Genomic DNA, 21,645 nt, shown 5'->3' on the forward strand with positions numbered 1-21,645 from the left:
CAGTTACAGTCAGTTTTTGTAAAATCAACCTGAAATGTACTTAAACTAAAAAAAAGCCTTATAATTTGGCAGTTATGATAGTCACTCTTCTTAATTGCTCAGTCTTCTTCTCAAGGTAATCTTATGTCACGATAAAAGTTCTTCTTTAACCAGAATAAACAATTAATTATTCTTTTAGGGCGAAAAAGAAAAGATATTCAAGAACCAGTCATTTCAATCAGACTTATAAAGAAATAATAATAATCTGTAGTTAAATATTAATATTTCTCATTTAAACCGAAATAATTTCGTGTAACTCTTGACAAATTACACAAAAGCAACATCATACGTTTGATTGTGTCATTTTGCAGTTTATTGTGTTCCTTTGTCCTTTGGGCGTTTACGAAAGAGAACACCATTTCGACATCAACATTCTAGCTTTTAACAGCAAAGTTTTTTTCTGCCAGTTTTAGTGATCCCGAATAAAATTCTTCATTATCTTGTGATCTTAAATAAGTTGTGCACTTTTCATGTGCAAAGCCTTTTAAAGGCAGAGTCGTCTTTTTTGTTGCATGCCACTTCGTGTTACTTTGCAATTGATCAAAGAATTTAGTGTCATCCAACTTTCCGATTTTTCTGGACAAAATATCTATAGTTTTTCATGCTTGTTCCTAGGTTGTAAAACTAGCTAATGGCACTGAGAGTGCCTAATTATGTGCTACGTACACATACCCCATATTTAAGTAGTTTGTTTTGTGCAATTATGTACATATTACTCATTTTAGCTCGAAATTCTTCCCCTGCTTGATCTGGCATCGACTGATCGGTACATTCTACTTTGCCTCGCTCACTCCCACCTCAGTGTGGTTCTGACATGTTTTCGAGACTTTTGGTCTACAAAGACAAACATAGGACACAGACATAACTATAGCATACCCCTGCGATATATGTCCTTATTCCTCGCTATACTTATTTCTAGCGCTTACGCCATTACCCTGAAGCGGATGTTGGCTAGATGTTCTCTGCTTCATCGCTAAAAAGCCCAAAACAAGGCGCACAGGCTGGAATTTTATATAGGCCTCTGTTTCCGGGCACGATCCTAAAAAGTCTCACATGTCCGATTAAATCCGGGCACCTGACAACTCTAGTTGCAGAAGTGGGGATCACGTTGATATTTATTTACTTTATTGCAGTGTCAGGATGCTTCGAGCGTCACTCACGCCATAAAAGTTAGGAACTCACATCAGGACTTCTGGTTGGGCGGTAGGTGTGAAGTTCCTCGGCTATCAAAAATGGGAAACATACAGTGAGATCACAAAAGATATGGGATACCACATAACACCGTGTCGGACCTCCTTTTTCCCGGCGTAATGCAACTACTCGACGTGGCATAGACTCAGCAAGTCATTGGAAGTCCCCTGCAGAAATATTGAACCATGCTGCCTCTATAGCCGTCCGTAATTGCGAAACTGTGTCCGGTGTTGGATTTTGTGCGCTAACTGATCTGTCGAATACGTCCCATGGGACTCATGTCGGGCGATCTGGGTGACCAAATCATTCGCTCGAATTCACGAGATTGTTCTTCAAACCAATCGCGAAAAATTGTGGCACCGTGACGTACTGCATTGACATCCATTAAAATTCCATGGTTATTTAGGAATAAGTAGACTAAAATAACCATCTCCAGTCAATAATCGGATGAGTTACAACAGAATACCCAGTCCATTCTGTGTAAAAACATAGCCCACAGCATGATGGAGCCGCTATCGGTTTGCACAGTGCCTTGTTGACAACTTGGGTCCATGGTTTCGTGGGGTTTGCACCACACTCGAACCCTTTCATCAGCTCTTACGAAGTGAAATCGGGAATAATCTGATCAGTCGGTGGTTTTCCAGTAATCTAGTTTCCAACCGATATGGTCACGAGCCCAGGAGAGGTGGTGCAGGCTACGTCGATCTGATAGAAAAGGCACTGGCGTCGATCGTCTACTGTCATATCAAACAATGCCAAATTTCGCCGCACTGTCCTAACGGATATGTTCGTCGTGCGTCCCACGTTGATTTCTGCGGTTATTTCACGCAATATTGCTTGTCTGTTAGCACTGACAACTCTGTGAAAACTCCGCTGCTCTCGGTCGTTAAGTGAAGGCCGTCGGCCACTGCGCTGTCCGTTGTGAGAGGTAATGCCCGAAATTTGGTATTCTCGGCACACTCTTGACGCTGTGGATCTCGAATACTGAATTCCCTAACGATATCCGAAATGCGACTGGGTCCAACTACCATTCCGCGTTGATAGCCTGTTGATTTCCGTCGTGCGGCCATAATCTCGTCGGAGACCTGTTCACATGAATCACCCGAGTACAAATGACAGCTCCGCCGGCGCTCTGCCCTTACATTCCTTGTGTACGCGAGGCTACCACACGTCTATGTAAGTTATTCAGCAGAATTCCTACAACCGCTGTGGACGGGATCGTGATGGCTTCTTTGACTCTGGACGGCGGTGCCCTCCACTGCAAAATACTCGTAGCGCCAGACGGCAGCGCAGAGGCGAGGCCAATGGTGCTCCGAACCCCGGACCTCGGCAAATAGTGTGACTGAAAAGTGGGAACGGGAAGGAACAACCACTGATATACCAAGACCAGGTAGGCCTCATTTACTGAAGGACAGGGACCGTCGAGCAATGGGGACGGTGGTTGTAAAAAACTCATGAAATCGCCGGAAAGGCTCAACCGTGAGTTCCAAAGCGCTAGCGGCAGTCTGGCTAAAATCTTGAATATGTGTAGGGATTAAAAAATAATGGAATAAAATGGTCGACCTGCTCCTCATAAGCCACACGTTTCTGGAGCGACGCTTGAGATAGTGTATACACCGATACACTGGACAGGGGATGACTGGACCGAGTGATTTGCAGCGATGAATCACACTATCCTCATAAGCCACACGTTTCTGAAGCGACGCTTGAGATAGTGTGTACACCGATACACTGAACAGGGGATGACTGGACCGATTGATTTGGAGTGATGAATCACACTATATCCTGCGGCAATTCGATGGACTGGTCCGGGTTTGACGAATCCCTGGTGAAAGTTACCTGCCATCATGTATAGTGCACACAGTGGAGTAAGGAGGAGGTGGTGTTTCTCGTGGTTATGGAGTGGTCTCCTTACTGTGCTTAAGAAAACGCCGATTGCGGAAGGATATGAACACATTTTGGACCGTTGTGTTCTGCGAACAGATCGGAGAGGACAACTATTTGTAGCAGCATGACAACACGCCCTGTGATAAAGCAGAATTTACGAGACAATAGCTTGACGGTAGTACTATTTCTGAAATGAACTAGCCTGCCTGGAGTCCCAACTGGAACCCAATGGAACACCTCTGGGGTGAATTAGAACTCGATTTCGCTCCAGAACACAGCGTGCATCACTAATCTCTTTGGTTTCAGTCTTCAGCAACAATGGGCTTCCATTCTTCCATACAAATTCAGTCACCTCAGTGAAAGTGTCCCCAATAGAGTTCAAGCCGCCATAAAGGCGAAGGGCGGACGCATTCCATAGTAATTTCCAGTAACAGGTACCCAAATACGTTTGATCAGATCGTGAATTTATAGGAGTGTCAGTGTAAAAAAATATGATAGTCTTGTAGTACATGTAAATAAATTGCTGACAAGTGATTCACGATTTATTGAACACGCCGCAATAATGTAACGCGATTTGCCTTATCCTGTCAACTCTCATAGACCTTACTCTGCGTCTTGGCTGACATTACTGGAAAATTGTTTGATGCAACGGCCTTTTCATTAACTCATTGTTATTTTTTTAAAAAATAATTTGGTTCCAAATTATGGTAGGATATATAAGCCGTTACTAAAACATATCAGGTGGCTATTTTGAAGGCGAAAGCTGTGGATAACGGAGCCGTACTTAGCCCTTCCATATCATGTTGCCTCGTCTGAGACTGCCTTTTGATTTTTCTCTTTGTGTAAGCGATTATTATTATAGAACGCTGGCTTTGAGGTTGTGAACATTACGGCGCTTCAGAAATGGCGTCAACCCTTTGATGGAAGTGGTGTCCTTTGACGGGCGCATCATTTACGAAAAAAGGGGTAGATCACTCAATGCATTAATGCTGAGAGCAAGCCGAGATGCTCAAGGCTAGACAGATCACTTGCCATCGCAGCGATAGACTCACCATGAGGTCTCTTTTTAACGTCAGGAAATAGAGTCCTGCATGACCGAGTAAGCGAGCACAAAATACGAGGTGGGGCGAGCACACCCTAGCTGGATAGGCTGCCCGCACTAGTACTAGTGGCCGAGCATAGATGCCGTGACCGAATACGTAGCACGTAACTTCAAACACATTACACATGACATTATCCGTGTGAGACTGCAGCCGGTACGGGCTTCTCATTTGTGGTGTGTGTCTCTCTCTCTCTGTAATCATGCAGTGCGAGGAAGCCAGTGCAGTAAGACGTAAGGCTGAAACAAATGTTTACACATTGAAGAGACGGGAAAGTCTAAAAAGCCAAGTATGGAGCACATTTTTGTTGGTTGTAGACGAAAACGGTGCGTCTACTGGGTACGTATCGTGCATAAACTGCTCCACATTATTGTCTTTCCAATCGGGAACCACTCATTTAAAGAAACACAGTTGCAAGAAACCTCACAAAGATATAGCTCCTTCAGGAATACCGGCAGTAATAAAAAATAGTATTACAGCAAAGTATGTTGCAATGTGTGCTAAAGATATGAGACCTTTTAATGCTGTTTCTGGTGAAGGTTTCAGAGAACTAGTCCAAGAATTAATACATCTAGGTGCGCATTATGGAGAAGTTAAAGTGGCAGATGTCATGCCACATCCCTCTACTATAAGCAGATATGTCAAAGAACGAGCTGATGCAATACGAAACAATAATGCCTTCTGTTATGCGGAAGTTATTAATAAAACATGTACTGCGACAGTTGATATGTGGACTGATTCGCATAATCAGGTGCACTATTTGACGCTTACAACACATTACATTAACACAGATTGGTCTCTTGTGATCAATGTTTTATTTACAACAAAATTCCCGGACGTTGGGAAGAGGGGAGTAAATATTACAAAAGAAAGTGATCCAAGAATTTATCTGTGTTACGTACCCATTCTTGGAAACGTTACTTTTGTATTGAAAGAGAGAGAGAGAGAGACAGACAGAGACAGAGATAAATACATTGAGTGTGTGTGTGTGTGTGTGTGTGTGTGTGTGTGTGCGCGCGCGCGCGCGCTCGAGAGAGAGAGAGAGAGAGAGAGAGAGAGAGAGAGAGAGAGAGAGAGGGGGGGGGGGGGGGGCGTTGGATTTGTACAGTACAGTACAGTGCAGCGAGCCGGGGCGAGGCGAGGTGAGACGTCAGCGGTGACCGGTCATGCTTGGTTATCCGCGTGTCCGGAATCCGGACAACAGACATGGGGCGAGTACGTGACCGAGCCGAGTCGTGTGGGGCCGGACACGAGCGGCTCGGTCACACCGTCAACAGGCGAGCCGTGATCGGTCAAACATTGAACGTTGCAGCACTCTATCAGGAAACACATTTGTGCCCTTGTGTTTCCACTGTATGATTTTCTTTGTATCGTGGAGATGAAACGACGTGTTGTCGGCGTATCTCACTTAGCTTACAGAACTTCTCTATCAATTTACCATGCATCAGGGATAACCGGAAACGATCTCCAAGCCGCTAATGTAAATGTAACTTCATGGTCGTAGAAATTTGAATTCTCACCTAATTAATTAGGCGAATGGGCGGTTTGACACTTACCGATAACAATTTCAGGAATATGGCAAAACAACTGCCGTGATCAGTAAGTCCAATTCAGTTATCAGATAACCCTTTTGAGAGGATAAATCGTGATTCTGTATCGTATCCGTTTCCCTGTTGGTCCTATTCCGAAATGGAGAAGCTTTTACTTTTGTGCCAAAGCAATAGAAAATAACACCATAGAGAACGAAAATTTATGTCACGCCCAGAGGTACCCTCAGGTAACTTAATGGTGTAGGTGATTACTCGCAAAAAAACAGGGATAATGGGTCTTAACCCGGTCTGGCACATTTTTTTATTAATCATGCCGTATTCATTACATTTCGATTTTAGCATTTTCTGAGCATACATTACTAATATCATTTTTTATCATTGCATTTTATTCGATTCTTCTTCACCAGTTCTACACATTTGATGCGAGTGAATTTACTTTAATTAACATTTACATTTTGCAGTATCCCTTTCTTCTTCTTTCTAGATAAGAGTCCTTTATTCAAGTTATGAAACATCCTGTATATTGTGTCTGACCATCAACTACCAGAGTCCTTGATTATGAAAGTATGCACCTCCAAGGTTTCAGCATAAGACTACGTGTCAACAAGATGATCAAGCGAAAAAAAGCTTTCCAAGATATAAACATTCCTTGCAGGTGTTTAATGCGGCTTTCCTTTGTGATGGGACTGACATTAATATGACATTATAGATTCTACCATAAGCACAAGTCTCAAAAATGCGTTGGCGGGGTCAGTGATTACAGACGCTATCCTTCCTCGCAACTTCTCCTAAACATCTGACGATGTGAGCAAGTTAAGGCACAAGAAAAATAAATCAGATTTGATGATTATGAATTCTGTTGAACAAGTTCAAAGTGCCGTCAATGCGAACAAGAGGTGACCGAGACGTGTAACCAATGGCATCCCATACCATCACGCCGGGTGATACGCCAGTATGGCGATGACGAATACACGCTTCCAATGTGCGTTCACCTCGATGTCGCCAAACACGGAGGCGACCATCATGATGCTGTAAACAGAACCTGGATTCATCCGAAAAAATGACGTTTTGCCATTCGTTCACCCAGGTTCGTCGTTGAGTACATCATCACAGGCGCTCCTGTCTGTGATGCAGCGTCAAGGGTAACCGCAGCCATGGTCTCCGAGCTGATAGTCCACGCTGCTCCAAACGTCGTCGAACTGTTCGTGCAGATGGTTGTTGTCTTGCAAACGTCCCCATCTGTTGACTCAGGAATCGAGACGTGGCTGCACGATCCGTTACAGCCATGCGGATAAGATGCCTGTCATCTCGACTGCAAGTGATACGAGGCCGTTGGGATCCAGCACGGCGTTCCGAATTTCCCTCCTGAACCCACCGATTCCATACTCTGCTAACAGTCATTGGATCTCGACCAAGGTGAGCAGCAATGTTACGATACGATGAACCGCAATCACGATAGGCTACAATCCGACCATTATCAAAGTCGGAAACGTGATGGTATGCATTTCTCCTCCTTACACGAGGGATTACAACAACGTTTCACCAGGCAACGCTGGTCAACTGCTGTTTGTATATGAGAAATCGGTTGGAAACTTTCCTCATGTCAACACGTTGTAGGTGTCGCCACCGGCGCCAATCTTGTGTGAATGCTCTGGAAATCTAATCAGTTGCGTATCACAGCATCTTCTTCTTGTTGATTAAATTTCGCGTCTGTAGCACGTGATCTTCGTGGTGTAGCAATTTTAATGGCCGGTAGTTTACTTAATGCGGCGTACGGTCTATGAATTGCATTATTTGTTGGAGCTTCTGTTTACTACCGGGCACCACACTTCGCTCTAACACTGGACACATTAATCGAATTCAAGAACACGCGCCTGCTTTCCCTGTACTCTATTGTTTATGAACAGTCGCGGTTAGTGGTTTCCACATGTGTCAAACTCTCTTGTGCCTGAGGGTCCTAATGATTTCCTTCGCTTGAATTATTACCAAAAACTACCTGTTTTTAAAAGCTCTAATCAATACCAAACGCTGCGAGAACCGTCAAAATTTGTCTCAAGAAACAAAAAGAAACCTGCAAGTAACACACTTTATGAAGAAATCGGCGTTAGCAAACAAGAAAATTTTAAGCAACTTGCAAGCTGGCATTAGTTACATGTTTTGCTCCTGAAGAAGCGTTATACGCTCTTTGCTGTTTCTAATCCATATAAACGATTAAGGAAACAACTTGAGCAGCCCTCTTAGATGGTTTGCAGATGATGCCGTCGTCCAGTAAAGTCATCAGAATGTCAAAAAGACACAAAATGATTTAGACAGATTATCTGCATGGTACAAAATATGGCAATTGACAGTGAACAATGAAAAGTATGAGGTATTCCACATGGGTGGTAGAAAAAATCCGTTAGATTTCGGTTACACGATAAATTACAAAAATCTGTTGGTTCAACCAAATATCTAGATATTACAACTGCAAACAACTTAAACTGGAAGCATGACACAGGAAATATTGTGGGAAAAGCAAACCAACGACTGCCGGTTATTGACAAAATAGTCAGAAGGTGCAACAAACCTACTAAATAGACTATCTGCATTAGTCTTGTCCATCGCATTCGGGAGGACGACGGTTCAATCCCGCGTCCGGCCATCCTGATTTAGGTTTTCCGTGATTTCCCTAAATCGCTCCAGGCAAATGCCGGGATGGTTCCTTTCAAAGGGCACGGCCGACTTCCTTCCCCGTCCTTCTCTAATCCGATGAGACCGATGACCTCGCTGTCTGGTTTCCTTCCCCAAAATCAACCAACCAACAACCATCTTGTCCATCCTATTCTAGAATATAGCTGCGCGGTATGGAATCCTTACCAGATTACATTGACGGGGACATCTAAAAAAGAAATGTTTACAGAAGAACAGCTCGCTTCGTGTTATCTCGAAGGAGAATGTGTCACGGATATGGTAAGCGAGTGGAGGTGCAGTCGTTAAAGCAAAGGCGTTTTTCCTTTGCCGTGAAATCTTTTAAGGAAAGCCGGTTAGTGTGGCCGAGTGGTTCTAGGCTCTTCAGCCTGGAACCGCGCGACCGCTACGGTCGGAGGTTCGAATCCTGCCCCGGGCATGGATGTGTGTGATGTCCTTAGGTTAGTTAGGTTTAAGTGGTTCTAAGTTCTAGGGGACTTAGGACCTCAGATGTTAAGTCTCATAGTGCTCAGAGCCATTTGAACCATTTTTTTTAGGGAAATTTCAGTCACTTTCTCGAAGACGAGTTTTTCACTCTGCGTTGTTATGAAACTTTCTGGCAGATTAAAACTGTGTACTGAACAGGAACTCGAACCCAGGAGATCTGGCTTCCGCGGGTAAGCGCTCCACCAGGCTGTGGCTAAGCCATGTCTCCACAGTATCCTTCCTTGCAAGAGTAATAGCCCCCCAAGCTGCACAGTAGAAATACTGTGAAGTTTGGAAGGTAGGAGATGAGTTGCTGACGGAAGTAGAGCTATGAGGACGGGCCGTGAGTTGTGTTCGTATAGCTCAGTTAGAGCCGGCACGGTAGCTCGGCCTGTTCGGTCAGAGGGTTATCTGTCCTCTGTAATAAAAAAACAGAGTGAACAGATCAACGATGGACTTGAAAGGGTATCATGGGACGTCCCCCTGAACAAACAATAACGACCAAAATGAGATCAACAAAAAAGAAAAAAAATTGGTAGAACACTTGCCTGTGAAAGTTCCGTCCTGGCACAAAGTTTTAATCTGTCAGGAAGTTTCACTGACTTTCTCCTCCCACAGCGAAAATACACTGCCGGAAAAAAAAGTAATACACCTGGAAAGAGGACGTCGAGTTTGATCCGATGACAGCATATGCCACGTGAGGATAATAGGTGTACTGATAATGGTTTCAACGTCATCCACCATCAGATACAGCTGCCAGAGCACCTTTTGTGTCTGTCGTTTAATAGGGAATGCTCACAGCCTGAAGGTCCAGTGTGGTGCAAACGTGTGAAGCAGCGGGCAACTATACCACGCAGACGCACTCGTGCTTCCTACAGCCAAGTGAGCGAGTTTGAAATGGGTCAAATTGTGGCTTCACGAGTGGCAGGATCGTCTTTTCGGAGAATCGTCACACAAGTTAGACGTGCTTTATCAGTTGTGCAAGGATGTTGGTGTCAGTGGTCACGTGAACATTCTCACACCAATAGATGAGGTTCTCGACTTCCACGCAGTACTGACGCCTACCAGGATCGTCGTATTGTAAGAGCAGCAGTGGCAGTTTGTACAGCTACCACAGCTCAGATATGTGAGCCTGTGACCCCGGGCTTGTCAACACGAACTGTTGCGAACCGGTTATTTGCAGAGGGACTACAGCCACGTACACCTCTAAAACAATGGTTCAAATGGCTCTGAGTACTATGGGACTAAACATCTTAGGTCATCAGTCCCCTATAACTTAGAACTACTTAAACCTAACTAACCTAAGGACATCACACACATCCATGCCCGAGGCAGGATTCGAACCTGCGACCGTAGCGGTCGTGTGGTTCCAGACTGAAGCGCCTAGAACCGCTCGGCCACACCGGCCGGCCGCACACATCTAGCTCGTCTTCCACTCACGCACAGCATCGACGTGCAGGGCTCTACTGGTGACGTCAGCTGACCACTTGGAAGATGGAATAGCGTGCCCTGGTATTCAGCGTTGAAAGCAGTTTCTGCCTGCATGCAAGTGATGGTCGTTCGTGCGTATGACGTAGACCTGGTGAACGCCATCTCTTAGAGTCCATTCGTCCAAGACACACTGGCCCTACGCAAAGCCTTTTGGTCTGGGGTGAAATAATGTACAGCTCTCGTTCACCTTTGGTGTGTCTGGAGGGAACGCTAACCAACGCTCGGTATGTGCAGAATGTTGATAGATCCGTTCTTTTACCGTTCCTGAAACAAGAAGGTGATGTGTTATTCCAGCAGGATAATGCTCGCCCATTCGCTGCGCATAAAATTCAACTGCTCTGCAAGACGTGAAGCAACTTCTCTAGCCAGCACAGTATCCGGACTTGTCTCCAGTCGACTCTTAGAGAACTACGTGAACAGGTCGATCAGGCGTGGCATATAACGTACGCATATAACAGTATTCGCCATCTCTACGATCGATTAGGCTACACCATGTACTAATATGGGTGTTTCAGCATGAGTCAATATCTGGTACCTCAGAACCGCTTGTGCTGTTCAAAAACGATTCAAATGGCTATAAACACTACGGGACTTAACATCTGAGGTCATTAGTCCCCTAGACTTAGGACTACTTGAACCTAACCTAAGGACATCACACTCATCCATACCCGAGGCAGGATTCGAACCTGCGACCGTAACAGCAGCGCGGTTCCGGACTGCAGCGCCTAGGATCGCTCGGCCACAGAGGCCGGCACGCTTGTGCTATTGATCTGTAAAAGTAATCATTTCATCCACTCCATATGCACTGTTCACCCTCAGGAGACACAGCCTTAACGAAACACTGTCCGTGTGGGCGAGGGGGCTTGTGTGATCCAATGAAGCGGAGGGCTATGCCGGCGGTGGTGTAACTACCAGCAGGGCCTCCCAAGCCGGAGAGGTCTCCATAGAGGATCCAGACAAAGTGTGTCTCCCAACGTCCCGTCTAGTGTCTTGTCCTGTCCTGCCCTTTCCTATCTGTTCTGTCCCATCCTATACACTCCCTTCCTTTCCTTTTCCTCCCTGTGATTATGTGGCAGCAGACACAGTCCCCTAATGTGGACAGCGGAAGATCGTTGGAAACCAGGAAACGTTAATGCACATAGGCCTTACGGCGAAGGGATGGATAGCATTCTGTAGTCGTGGTGAAGACAAGCTGTCTAAGGGGTAAGGCCCTGAAATAAAACCTTGGCAGGTGCCAAGGCCATGAGGTGGAAGCCCCACCAGGACACTCGGGGGCTGTGGGCTGATAACCCGCACTACCAAAAAACACATATCACAGAAACTAAAAGGAGGAACCATATGCACTGTTGCAACAACGAATCTTGTGTGAATTGGAAACATCTAAAAGACGTCACTAATTTTTTTCCGGCAGCGTATTTTGTTGTCTCCCATCTACAAAGAGAGAAATAGAGAAATAATTATCGTGATAAAATAAGATAAATCAGATCTCTTGTTGGTCCCATAGGAACGTATCACCTAAAAATCTTACGGTATTATCTAAGTAGACGTTAATTTTCCACACTTGCTGTTCGAGAGTAGAACAGCAGAGAAGTAGTCTGAACGTGGTTCTGTGCACCCTCTGCCAAATATTTCAACTAAATTGTAGAGCAGTCGAGTATTGTAGAAGTATCTGTAGACTAGTGGGGATGACGGGCAGCATTGAAACGGGCCCTTCCGGCGGCGCTGATGTTGCAGAGCAAGGCTCGCTGACGATCGTCCGCCGCAGCAGCGGCAAAGGAGGCGGCGGTGGTAACAGCAGCGGCGGGGGCGCCAGCGGCGGCAGCGGCAGCGGCAATGGCGCCAAGGCGGGCCCGCTCGCCAGGGGCGCGACCGCTGTCGCTGACGACGACGCCCTCGACGCCGTCGACCTGTCCACCGATAACCTGCCTGCCGTCGACACGCCGGACGCCTGCGATAAGGCTGCCCTCAGGTAAGCCCTGGCATTCGTTCTCGCTCGAGATGCTCGCAACGTCGCGAGAGAAAGGCGACGGTGCTGCTATCTCTGAACATAGCCCAAAACAACTGTACAATCAATCATGAAGCTGTCAGGCGAATTCCAGACCGATAAATATTGTCTAAATGGTTCTCGAGCCGCGTCAAATAGTTAAAAACGTACGAGCTTTCGGCCGATTGCTCCTTGTCCATTGTCAAATGGTGACTGTCTTATGGTTGCTGCTGCTGCTGTCCTTAAATATCACTTAGAGATCATATTTAACAGGCTGAATCGTCCGCCATGTTTTCCTCGACTCTGAGGATTCGGCAATGATTATTTTGTGGGTGGTTAACCTATTCACGCAGCATTTACAATATTCCTTATAAAATATTTGATTTTGCATGTATGAAGTGTACCGAACAGCAATTAATGTGTATAGAGATATTTAGAATGCCCTTTTCATATAACAGAAAAACTGAAATGTAATGTTACACAGCAACAGAAATGTAGGCACAGAACTTGCGTGGTACTTTATAAATATTAAATATAATGAGTTAAGAACTCGGTCCAATGTCTTCAAGTATAGGCGTTATGCAGTAACAATCTGTGTCCATTTATTAGTTTTTGCAAGTATATAGGTTATGCTACTTGTGAAGATACCCTCACGATGACTAACTCGCTATAAAAATATCTTAAATATCATTCATCCTACGGTACCTACATAAGAAACCTTGTTAAGTATTATTCAGTATTGATGATAAAAACGTGTAAACACGTCACAATAAATATTCCCCTCCACTTTGCCAGTTGCGAAAACAGATTCAGACTGGCGGATGAAACGCAGTTTTATAGTACTGGTTTCGTGTTTATAATTACTTTGTTGAACATGAGCTTACAATAAACCATTGAGCGCCAGATACTAGTTCCCAGTTGTTTCTTCATTCGGAGTCACATGGAAATCTAAACAAGCCAAAACCATTTTTGCGATTATTAGAGCAGCTTCAATACAGTTAATTAGAAATCCCCATTCCCATTCTGACGCATTTGTAAACATGTACGAATATCTATACTTTGGGGAAAACATGCGGACAATTCAACTCAGGTTGTAGGGGTCTCACTAGCACCTATTACATCGTTGGTTTCCAGTAAGGCGACATATAAGGTACCGTTTTCATTGTAAGACCGCAGCGGCCACTTCAACCTTTCTATGGCTAGGTCCCAAGCTGTGCTTAGCTGCAAATTGCCGTGTTTAATGAAGATGTTCGTAGAATTTTTTATCTCGATCGCTTCGGTTATAGCCCCACCACAAAAATTTTTTGTTATCTCGTCGAATGCAACTTGCAATGATGATGTAAGTCTCAGGCTACGGTATCGTTAAAAAATACTCATAAAAATTAACATTTTGGTTTCTAGTGGACCCGAAGATAGTGTTTGAAACAAATTTCTTTAATAATATGGCTGTGGCGGTTTTTTTTCATTTGTTTATATCATCAACCTCTGTCCCACGTTCGCGAGAACGATGGACTTTCACAAGGTGAACCCTAAAGTGTCGTCACCTTAGATGACCTAGGAGCACTCGGCCGAAAGCTTGTGGCTTTTTAAGAAACTGATGCAGCTGGAAGCTCGAGAACACTTTATCAGTATATACCGCCGAGAAATCGCACATTTGTACTCTGCTTCTGGATTTGCTTCCATTGCGGCAATAGTTCCGAAAACTTTTAAAGACAGTGCCAACATAATGAAGTTATTTTAAGTATTATTTTTCTAACATCATATTAAAATACTGCAGAAAACATCGGTTCCATTCTCTTGAAATAAAAGCTCTCTCAAAAATGAAACGAGCCTGTTCGCTCTACCGCGGAAATATTTCCCAGACTCTGTTAGTGTTTTCCAACCTTGGAATATTTCCCTAGGCTGTGACAGTTTTTATCAAAAACAAAGAAAAATCTTATCATTGAGCGGGCCTTCACGTAAAACAACACAAATTGTATGACCGTTTCATCAACTTGCCGGATCTAGACATTTCGTGAGAACAGCACCAAAACACATTTTAACATGTGCAGAGTGACATCACTTGTGAGAGGCCAAGTAGCAGATCTTATTGACAAGTTGTCTGGACTATGACAAATCACTCCTCACAGTATTCGTCAACGGTGACGCTACCATGTGCACTCTTTCACGATGTACATCTACGACGATTGTGGTTGTAGCTGTGTAAGCACTTGCGACGAGCGTCTATAAGCGACTAATCCCGTTCTAGATAGATCAGTCGCTAGTTGCCTACTGATTGGGGTAGTCTGCACAAAGCCACTTATTTGGAACATGAAAGACAACCGGTATCATTCTCTTGATGTTAATCGAAAACTGTTGATGACTGTTGCTGAGGAGACGGACATAAAAAGGGCTGACATGCGCAAGAAGAATTTTTGAACAGAATGTTACCAAAGACCAGTAGTTTGAAGGTAGCTATAATGAATATCAGTATTAGCTTGTGTCTTGTTATCGCAATAGTCGTAACACTGTAAGTCAACAGATCTTTTGTTGCATCTGAAACAGCAAAGCAAATGCAATGATGTTATTTTCATCCACCTCGATAGCTACACAGAACGCTGAATTTGATACCAATCGAATTTCCACTCACCAAAAAATTGTGTGATACAAACATTTAAAATGTGTCTATGATCTCCCAGCACCAGCGAGAAAACCAAGAGCGAATCGGAATGGGCCGGCCGCTGTGACCAAGCGATTCTAGGCCCTTCAGTCCGGAACCGCGCTGCTGCTACGGTCGCAGGTTTGAACCCTGCCTCGGGCATGGATGTGTGTGTCGTCCTTAGGTTAGTTAGGTTTAAGTAGTTCTAAGTTCTCGGGGACTGATGACCTCATATGTTATGTCCCATAGTGCTTAAAGCCATTTGAACCATTTGAATCGGAATTAAATCTGAGTGAACAACACTGTAGATTAACATCGCTTGAAGATTCAGTGAGATAAGTCCAGTTAACATTATACAGGGTGTAAATTTTAAGTTGACAAACCAGAATAACTCGAAAAATAAGCTTCACACGAAAAAATTTGCAGAATCCAAAGTTGATTATTTTCGAGGGGGACATCTGCTGGTTCTAAAATTAGCCCGCCACCCCAGCCCCCAGGTAATGAGGCAGGAGGCAACTTACAAATTTCAAATGGGAACCCCCATTTTTATTGCAGAATCAGATTCTACATAAAAACTACGTACATTTTGTCTTAAACATTTGTTTTGATTCTTGGTAGTTGCCGCTGTAATTCAAGAAAATCCATGTTCTCAGTTTTGCGTGGAAAATGGTTACGTATAAATAAGATATACTTATTTACTGCGTAAATTTTGGTTCGCTAAAAGTAAAACTCTCCCTCTCTCCCCATAGGGTTGGGTTTGAGATGGAGGAATTAGAGTTTTACAAATGTTGACCCAAATATTAATTTTTTCCTCCAGGTTCGGATAAGTTTTGGTTGTTTCGTGGTCATGAAGCCACACAACTTTTAATTATCAAACAAATCATCTGACTAGCTAACTAATCAATCAAACATTTTACTTCTTAACGAGTGAACTCATTTTTTATTTTTTCGTAACCATTTTCCACGCAAAAATGAGAAAATGGATTTTCTTGAATTACAGCGCCAACAACCAAGAATCAAAACAAATATTTACGACAAAATGTACGTAGTTTTTTATGCAGAATCTGATTCTGCAATAAAAAATGGGGATTCCCATTTGAAATTTTAAAGTTGCCTCCCGCCCACCCCCAGATGGCTGGGGTGGCGGGATAATTTTAGCACTAGCAGATATCCCCATCGAAAATAATCAACTTTGCATTCTGCACATTTTTTCGCGTGAATCTTATTTTTCGAGTTATTCTGGTTTGTCAACTGAAAATTTACACCCTGTATTGTGCAACACGTAGTTTCAGTTCTTCATTCGTCAGATTTCTGGAGAGCTAGGGACATGAATTGACTGAATAGCTCATATAATAAGCCTAAATAGTCGGTGCCAGCAGACGGCGGGCAAGTGCACAAATGTTTCCGAAACGTAGTTATATTTGTGCGGATGCGCTCTTCCGCTCTCTTGATTAACAGACAATTTATCTGAAATTAGGTTGACGATTATCCGAATAAACTCGTTCCGTCCATTTGGCATACAAATTGCGCACTGAATATGGATTAAACAGTAACAGAGCAACAACGGGCATTGCTGTGATTTGCTAATACGTATAAAAGTCCATTCTCATGTCGTGTATCATTAGCTATAGTAAACGTGACTGAAACGCAGAATGTGCCTTGTCTTCCTGTCACACATCAAAAACAGTCATGCATCTTTTGTGCGTATCCTACAGGTGATACAGCTATACATACACAACACCAAAATTAACGATGTACTTGCGTCTTGCAAGAAGTACGAAATTGTTACAGGTCAGTTTCATAGAGAAGGAAAATTTATGGTACAGCAGAGGAACAACAAGACAGCTTTATTTTCACTGCAGAACTGAGTAGTTTAACTGAGCTGGACAGTGTGTCTCAGCTTTTTGTACGATGTTCGATATCGTTGGTTCTTTGTAGAGCAGAAACGCCACCGACACTGGAGATCGTTTTGCAGTGCAGGAAGAGAGTAAGTGAGATTCTGGATCATACTGAAAAGAACCCAGTACGTTGTCCTCGATGGTGAGTGTTCATCGGAGGTGAGGGTATCATCTGGAGTGCCCCAGGGAAGTGTGGTAGGTCCACTGTCGTTTTCTATCTACATAAATGATCTTTTGGACAGGGTGGAAAGCAATGTGCGGCTGTTTGCTGACGATGCTGTGGTGTACGGGACGGTGTCGTCGTTGAGTGACTGTAGGAGGATACAAGATGGCTTGGACAGGATTTGTGTTTGGTGTAAAGAATGGCAGCTAACTCTAAATTTAGATAAATGTAAATTAATTCCGATGAATAGGAAAAAGAATCCTGTAATGTTTGAATACTCCATTAGTAGTGTAGCGCTTGACACAGTCACGTCGGTTAAATATTTTGGCGTAACATTGCAGAGCGATATGAAGTGGGACAGGCATGTAATGGCAGTTATGGGGAAGGCGGATAGTCGTCTTCGGTTCATTGGTAGAATTTTGGGAAGATGTGGTTCATTTGTAAAAGAGACCGCTTATAAAACACTAATACGACCTATTCTTGAGTACTGCTTGAGCGTTTGGGATCCCTATCAGGTCGGATTGAGGGAGCATATAGAAGCAATTCAGAGGCGGGCTGCTAGATTTGTTACTGGTAGGTTTGATCATCATGCGAGTGTTACGGAAATGCTTCAGGAACTCGGGTGGGAGTCTCTAGAGGAAAGGAGGCGTTCTTTTCGTGAATCGCTACTGAGGAAATTTAGAGAACCAGCATTTTTCCCTCGTTCTGTTTGGGAGTGGAACAGGGAGAGAAGATGCTAGTTGTGGTACGAGGTACCCTCCGCCACGCACCGTATGGTGGACTGCGGAGTATGTATATAGATGTAGATGTAGAATGTGGAGCCATGTTGACTTCAAGACCGTGGCCACCTGCGCAAGATTTCTCGTATGAGGATGGCGCGTACAGTCCGATCGAGGTGGTCACAAAGATCCTCGACTGGGCTTAAGTCCTGGGAGTTTGGTGGCCAGGGGAATACGGTAAACACATCCTGGTGGTCTTCGAACCACGCACGTACTCTGCGAGCTATGTGAGACGTTGCACGTTGCATTGTCCTGCTGGTAGATGCCATCGTGCTTGCGTGTAGTGGTGGACATGGTCCCAAAGATAGGTGCGTACATGCGTTGATTCATTGTACCTTCTAGAATGACAAGATCATCCAGGAAACGCCACGGAAACATTTCACAGACCATAGCCTCCTTCCTGGTTGCAGACGTTACACGCCATCCACGCCAACGGGCATCAGTCCGATGGAGCATAAAACGTAATTCATCTGAAAGTCACTCGTCACCAGTAAGTGGACCTCTCCAGTTCCTGTACAGGCGTGCAAATTCCAGCCTCCATCGCCGATGAACAGCAGTCAGCATGGGTGCATTAAAAAAATGTTCAAATGTGTGTGAAATCTTATGGGACTCAATTGCTAAGGTCATCAGTCCCTAAGCTTACACACTAGTTAACCTAAATTATCCTAAGGACAAACACTCACGCCCATGCCCGAGGGAGGACTCGAACCTCCGCCGGGACCAGTCACACAGTCACTGCAGCGCCTTAGACCGCTAGGCTAATCCTGCGCGGCTGGGTGCATTAATCAGGTACCTGCTGCGGAGACCGGTATGCATCAATGTTCGTTGAACGGAGGCGCTGTTGATATCCCCTTTGTTTGTCTGGATCGTCAGTTGCTCAAAGTTGCACGTCTACCCGCCCGCAACATCGCAACCGACTTTCACCCCTGTCATCTAGGGCCATGGTGCAGCACAGTTGCCCGGCGGCCGGTTTTGGGAAAGCGCCATTTTGCCGTGCACGGTATGATGTAACCACGGAGGCACGCGAACAGCTTACGGAATTGCTTCCACGACGCGCTTTATATACCCTCCACTACTGTTGCTGCCACCTGCCATCTGTGAGTGGTTATTGAACGTTGACGTCCAACATGGGCGGTGGTCACATTAATGTGACTGTATATTCATAGCGTATGAATATTATTTACCGAAGTTGAGAGCATTCGTAATAGACTTCGCCGATATCCTCGTCAGGAGATTATTCACATCTGAAATAAATTTAACCTTTGTGTACAAGGGAATTCAAAATGATATAGCCATTACAGAATGCTGTAAGTGTTTGATGCGTAGGATACACTGATAAGAGTTAGAGAGAATGCAAAAGAGAGTTCAAAATTTCGTTGATTACATGACTCACCGAACGTTTATGTGCTCTGTGCGATGTCAGAACAAAAATTGTGCCGTCAGTTTTTCTTCATCGAGCTGAGTGTTTCAGCATACAATTACGTGGACATGCGTGACAACTGCCGATACGGATTCCACGCATCACATCCCTTCGGCATTATGGAGCAACCCAACTGTACTTATGCTTCAGAATGTATGGTGTGAAATCGATTATCGTTTGGACATCTTTTATGACCATGGTGTGAAATCGATTATCGTTTGGACATCGTTTATGACCAAGGAAAGTGCTTCTCAATACCCATAAAGTAGGTAAAAAAACTTATAGTTTGTTTTGGATTCTCTGTAATTCTTACTGATACTTTCCTGTGCCCCCCCATGAACCATGGACCTTGCCGTTGGTGGGGAGGCTTGCGTGCCTCAGCGATACAGATAGCCGTACCGTAGGTGCAACCACAACGGAGGGGTATCTGTTGAGAGGCCAGACAAACGTGTGGTTCCTGAAGAGGGGCAGCAGCCTTTTCAGTAGTCGCAAGGGCAACAGTCTGGATGACTGACTGATCTGGCCTTGTAACAATAACCAAAACGGCCTTGCTGTGCTGGTACTGCGAACGGCTGAAAGCAAGGGGAAACTACAGCCGTAATTTTTCCCGAGGGCATGCAGCTTTACTGTATGATTACATGATGATGGCGTCCTCTTGGGTAAAATATTCCGGAGGTAAAATAGTCCCCCATTCGGATCTCCGGGCGGGGACTACTCAAGAGGATGTCGTTATCAGGAGAAAGAAAACTGGCGTTCTACGGATCGGAGCGTGGAATGTCAGATCCCTTAATCGGGCAGGTAGGTTAGAAAATTTAAAAAGGGAAATGGATAGGTTGAAGTTAGATATAGTGGGAATTAGTGAAGTTCGGTGGCAGGAGGAACAAGACTTCTGGTCAGGTGACTACAGGGTTATAAACACAAAATCAAATAGGGGTAATGCAGGAGTAGGTTTAATAATGAATAGGAAAATAGGAATGCGGGTAAGCTACTACAAACAGCATAGTGAACGCATTATTGTGGCCAAGATAGATACGAAGCCCACACCTACTACAGTAGTACAAGTTTATATGCCAACTAGCTCTGCAGATGACGAAGAAATTGAAGAAATGTATGATGAAATAAAAGAAATTATTCAGATTGTGAAGGGAGACGAAAATTTAATAGTCATGGGTGACTGGAATTCGAGTGTAGGAAAAGGGAGAGAAGGAAACATAGTAGGTGAATATGGATTGGGGGACAGAAATGAAAGAGGAAGCCGCCTGGTGGAATTTTGCACAGAGCACAACATAATCATAACTAACACTTGGTTTAAGAATCATGAAAGAAGGTTGTATACATGGAAGAACCCTGGAGATACTAAAAGGTATCAGATAGATTATATAATGGTAAGACAGAGATTTAGGAACCAGGTTTTAAATTGTAAGACATTTCCAGGGGCAGATGTGGACTCTGACCACAATCTATTGGTTATGACCTGTAGATTAAAACTGAAGAAACTGCAAAAAGGTGGGAATTTAAGGAGATGGGACCTGGATAAACTAAAAGAACCAGAGGTTGTACAGAGATTCAGGGAGAGCATAAGGGAGCAATTGACAGGAATGGGGGAAATAAATACAGTAGAAGAAGAATGGGTAGCTTTCAGGGATGAAGTAGTGAAGGCAGCAGAGGATCAAGTAGGTAAAAAGACGAGGGCTAGTAGAAATCCTTGGGTAACAGAAGAAATATTGAATTTGATTGATGAAAGGAGAAAATATAAAAATGCAGTAAGTGAAACAGGCAAAAAGGAATACAAACGTCTCAAAAATGAGATCGACAGGAAGTGCAAAATGGCTAAGCAGGGATGGCTAGAGGACAAATGTAAGGATGTAGAGGCCTATCTCACTAGGGGTAAGATAGATACCGCCTACAGGAAAATTAAAGAGACCTTTGGAGATAAGAGAACGACTTGTATGAATATCAAGAGCTCAGATGGAAACCCAGTTCTAAGCAAAGAAGGGAAAGCAGAAAGGTGGAAGGAGTATATAGAGGGTCTATACAAGGGCGATGTACTTGAGGACAATATTATGGAAATGGAAGAGGATGTAGATGAAGATGAAATGGGAGATACGATACTGCGTGAAGAGTTTGACAGAGCACTGAAAGACCTGAGTCGAAACAAGGCCCCCGGAGTAGACAATATTCCATTGGAACTACTGACGGCCGTGGGAGAGTCAGTCCTGACAAAACTCTACCATCTGGTGAGCAAGATGTATGAAACAGGCGAAATACCCTCAGACTTCAAGAAGAATATAATAATTCCAATCCCAAAGAAAGCAGGTGTTGACAGATGTGAAAATTACCGAACTATCAGCT

At 44.2% G+C, this 21,645-nt stretch overlaps 1 protein-coding gene across 1 annotated transcript in view; it reads left to right on the forward strand.

The window, feature by feature from the left end:
• Positions 1 to 21,645, forward strand: part of LOC126482026 (dual specificity calcium/calmodulin-dependent 3',5'-cyclic nucleotide phosphodiesterase 1-like) — a 671,133-nt gene that overhangs the window by 319,207 nt on the left and 330,281 nt on the right. Inside the window, exon 4 of the mRNA XM_050105997.1 lies at positions 12,146 to 12,380. Within this exon, the coding sequence (XP_049961954.1) occupies positions 12,146 to 12,380 (235 nt within the window). The remainder of the gene's footprint in view (positions 1 to 12,145; positions 12,381 to 21,645) is intronic.

The sequence above is a fragment of the Schistocerca serialis genome, chromosome 5 (assembly GCF_023864345.2).
Source record: "Schistocerca serialis cubense isolate TAMUIC-IGC-003099 chromosome 5, iqSchSeri2.2, whole genome shotgun sequence".
Classification (NCBI taxonomy): Eukaryota; Metazoa; Arthropoda; class Insecta; order Orthoptera; family Acrididae; genus Schistocerca; species Schistocerca serialis.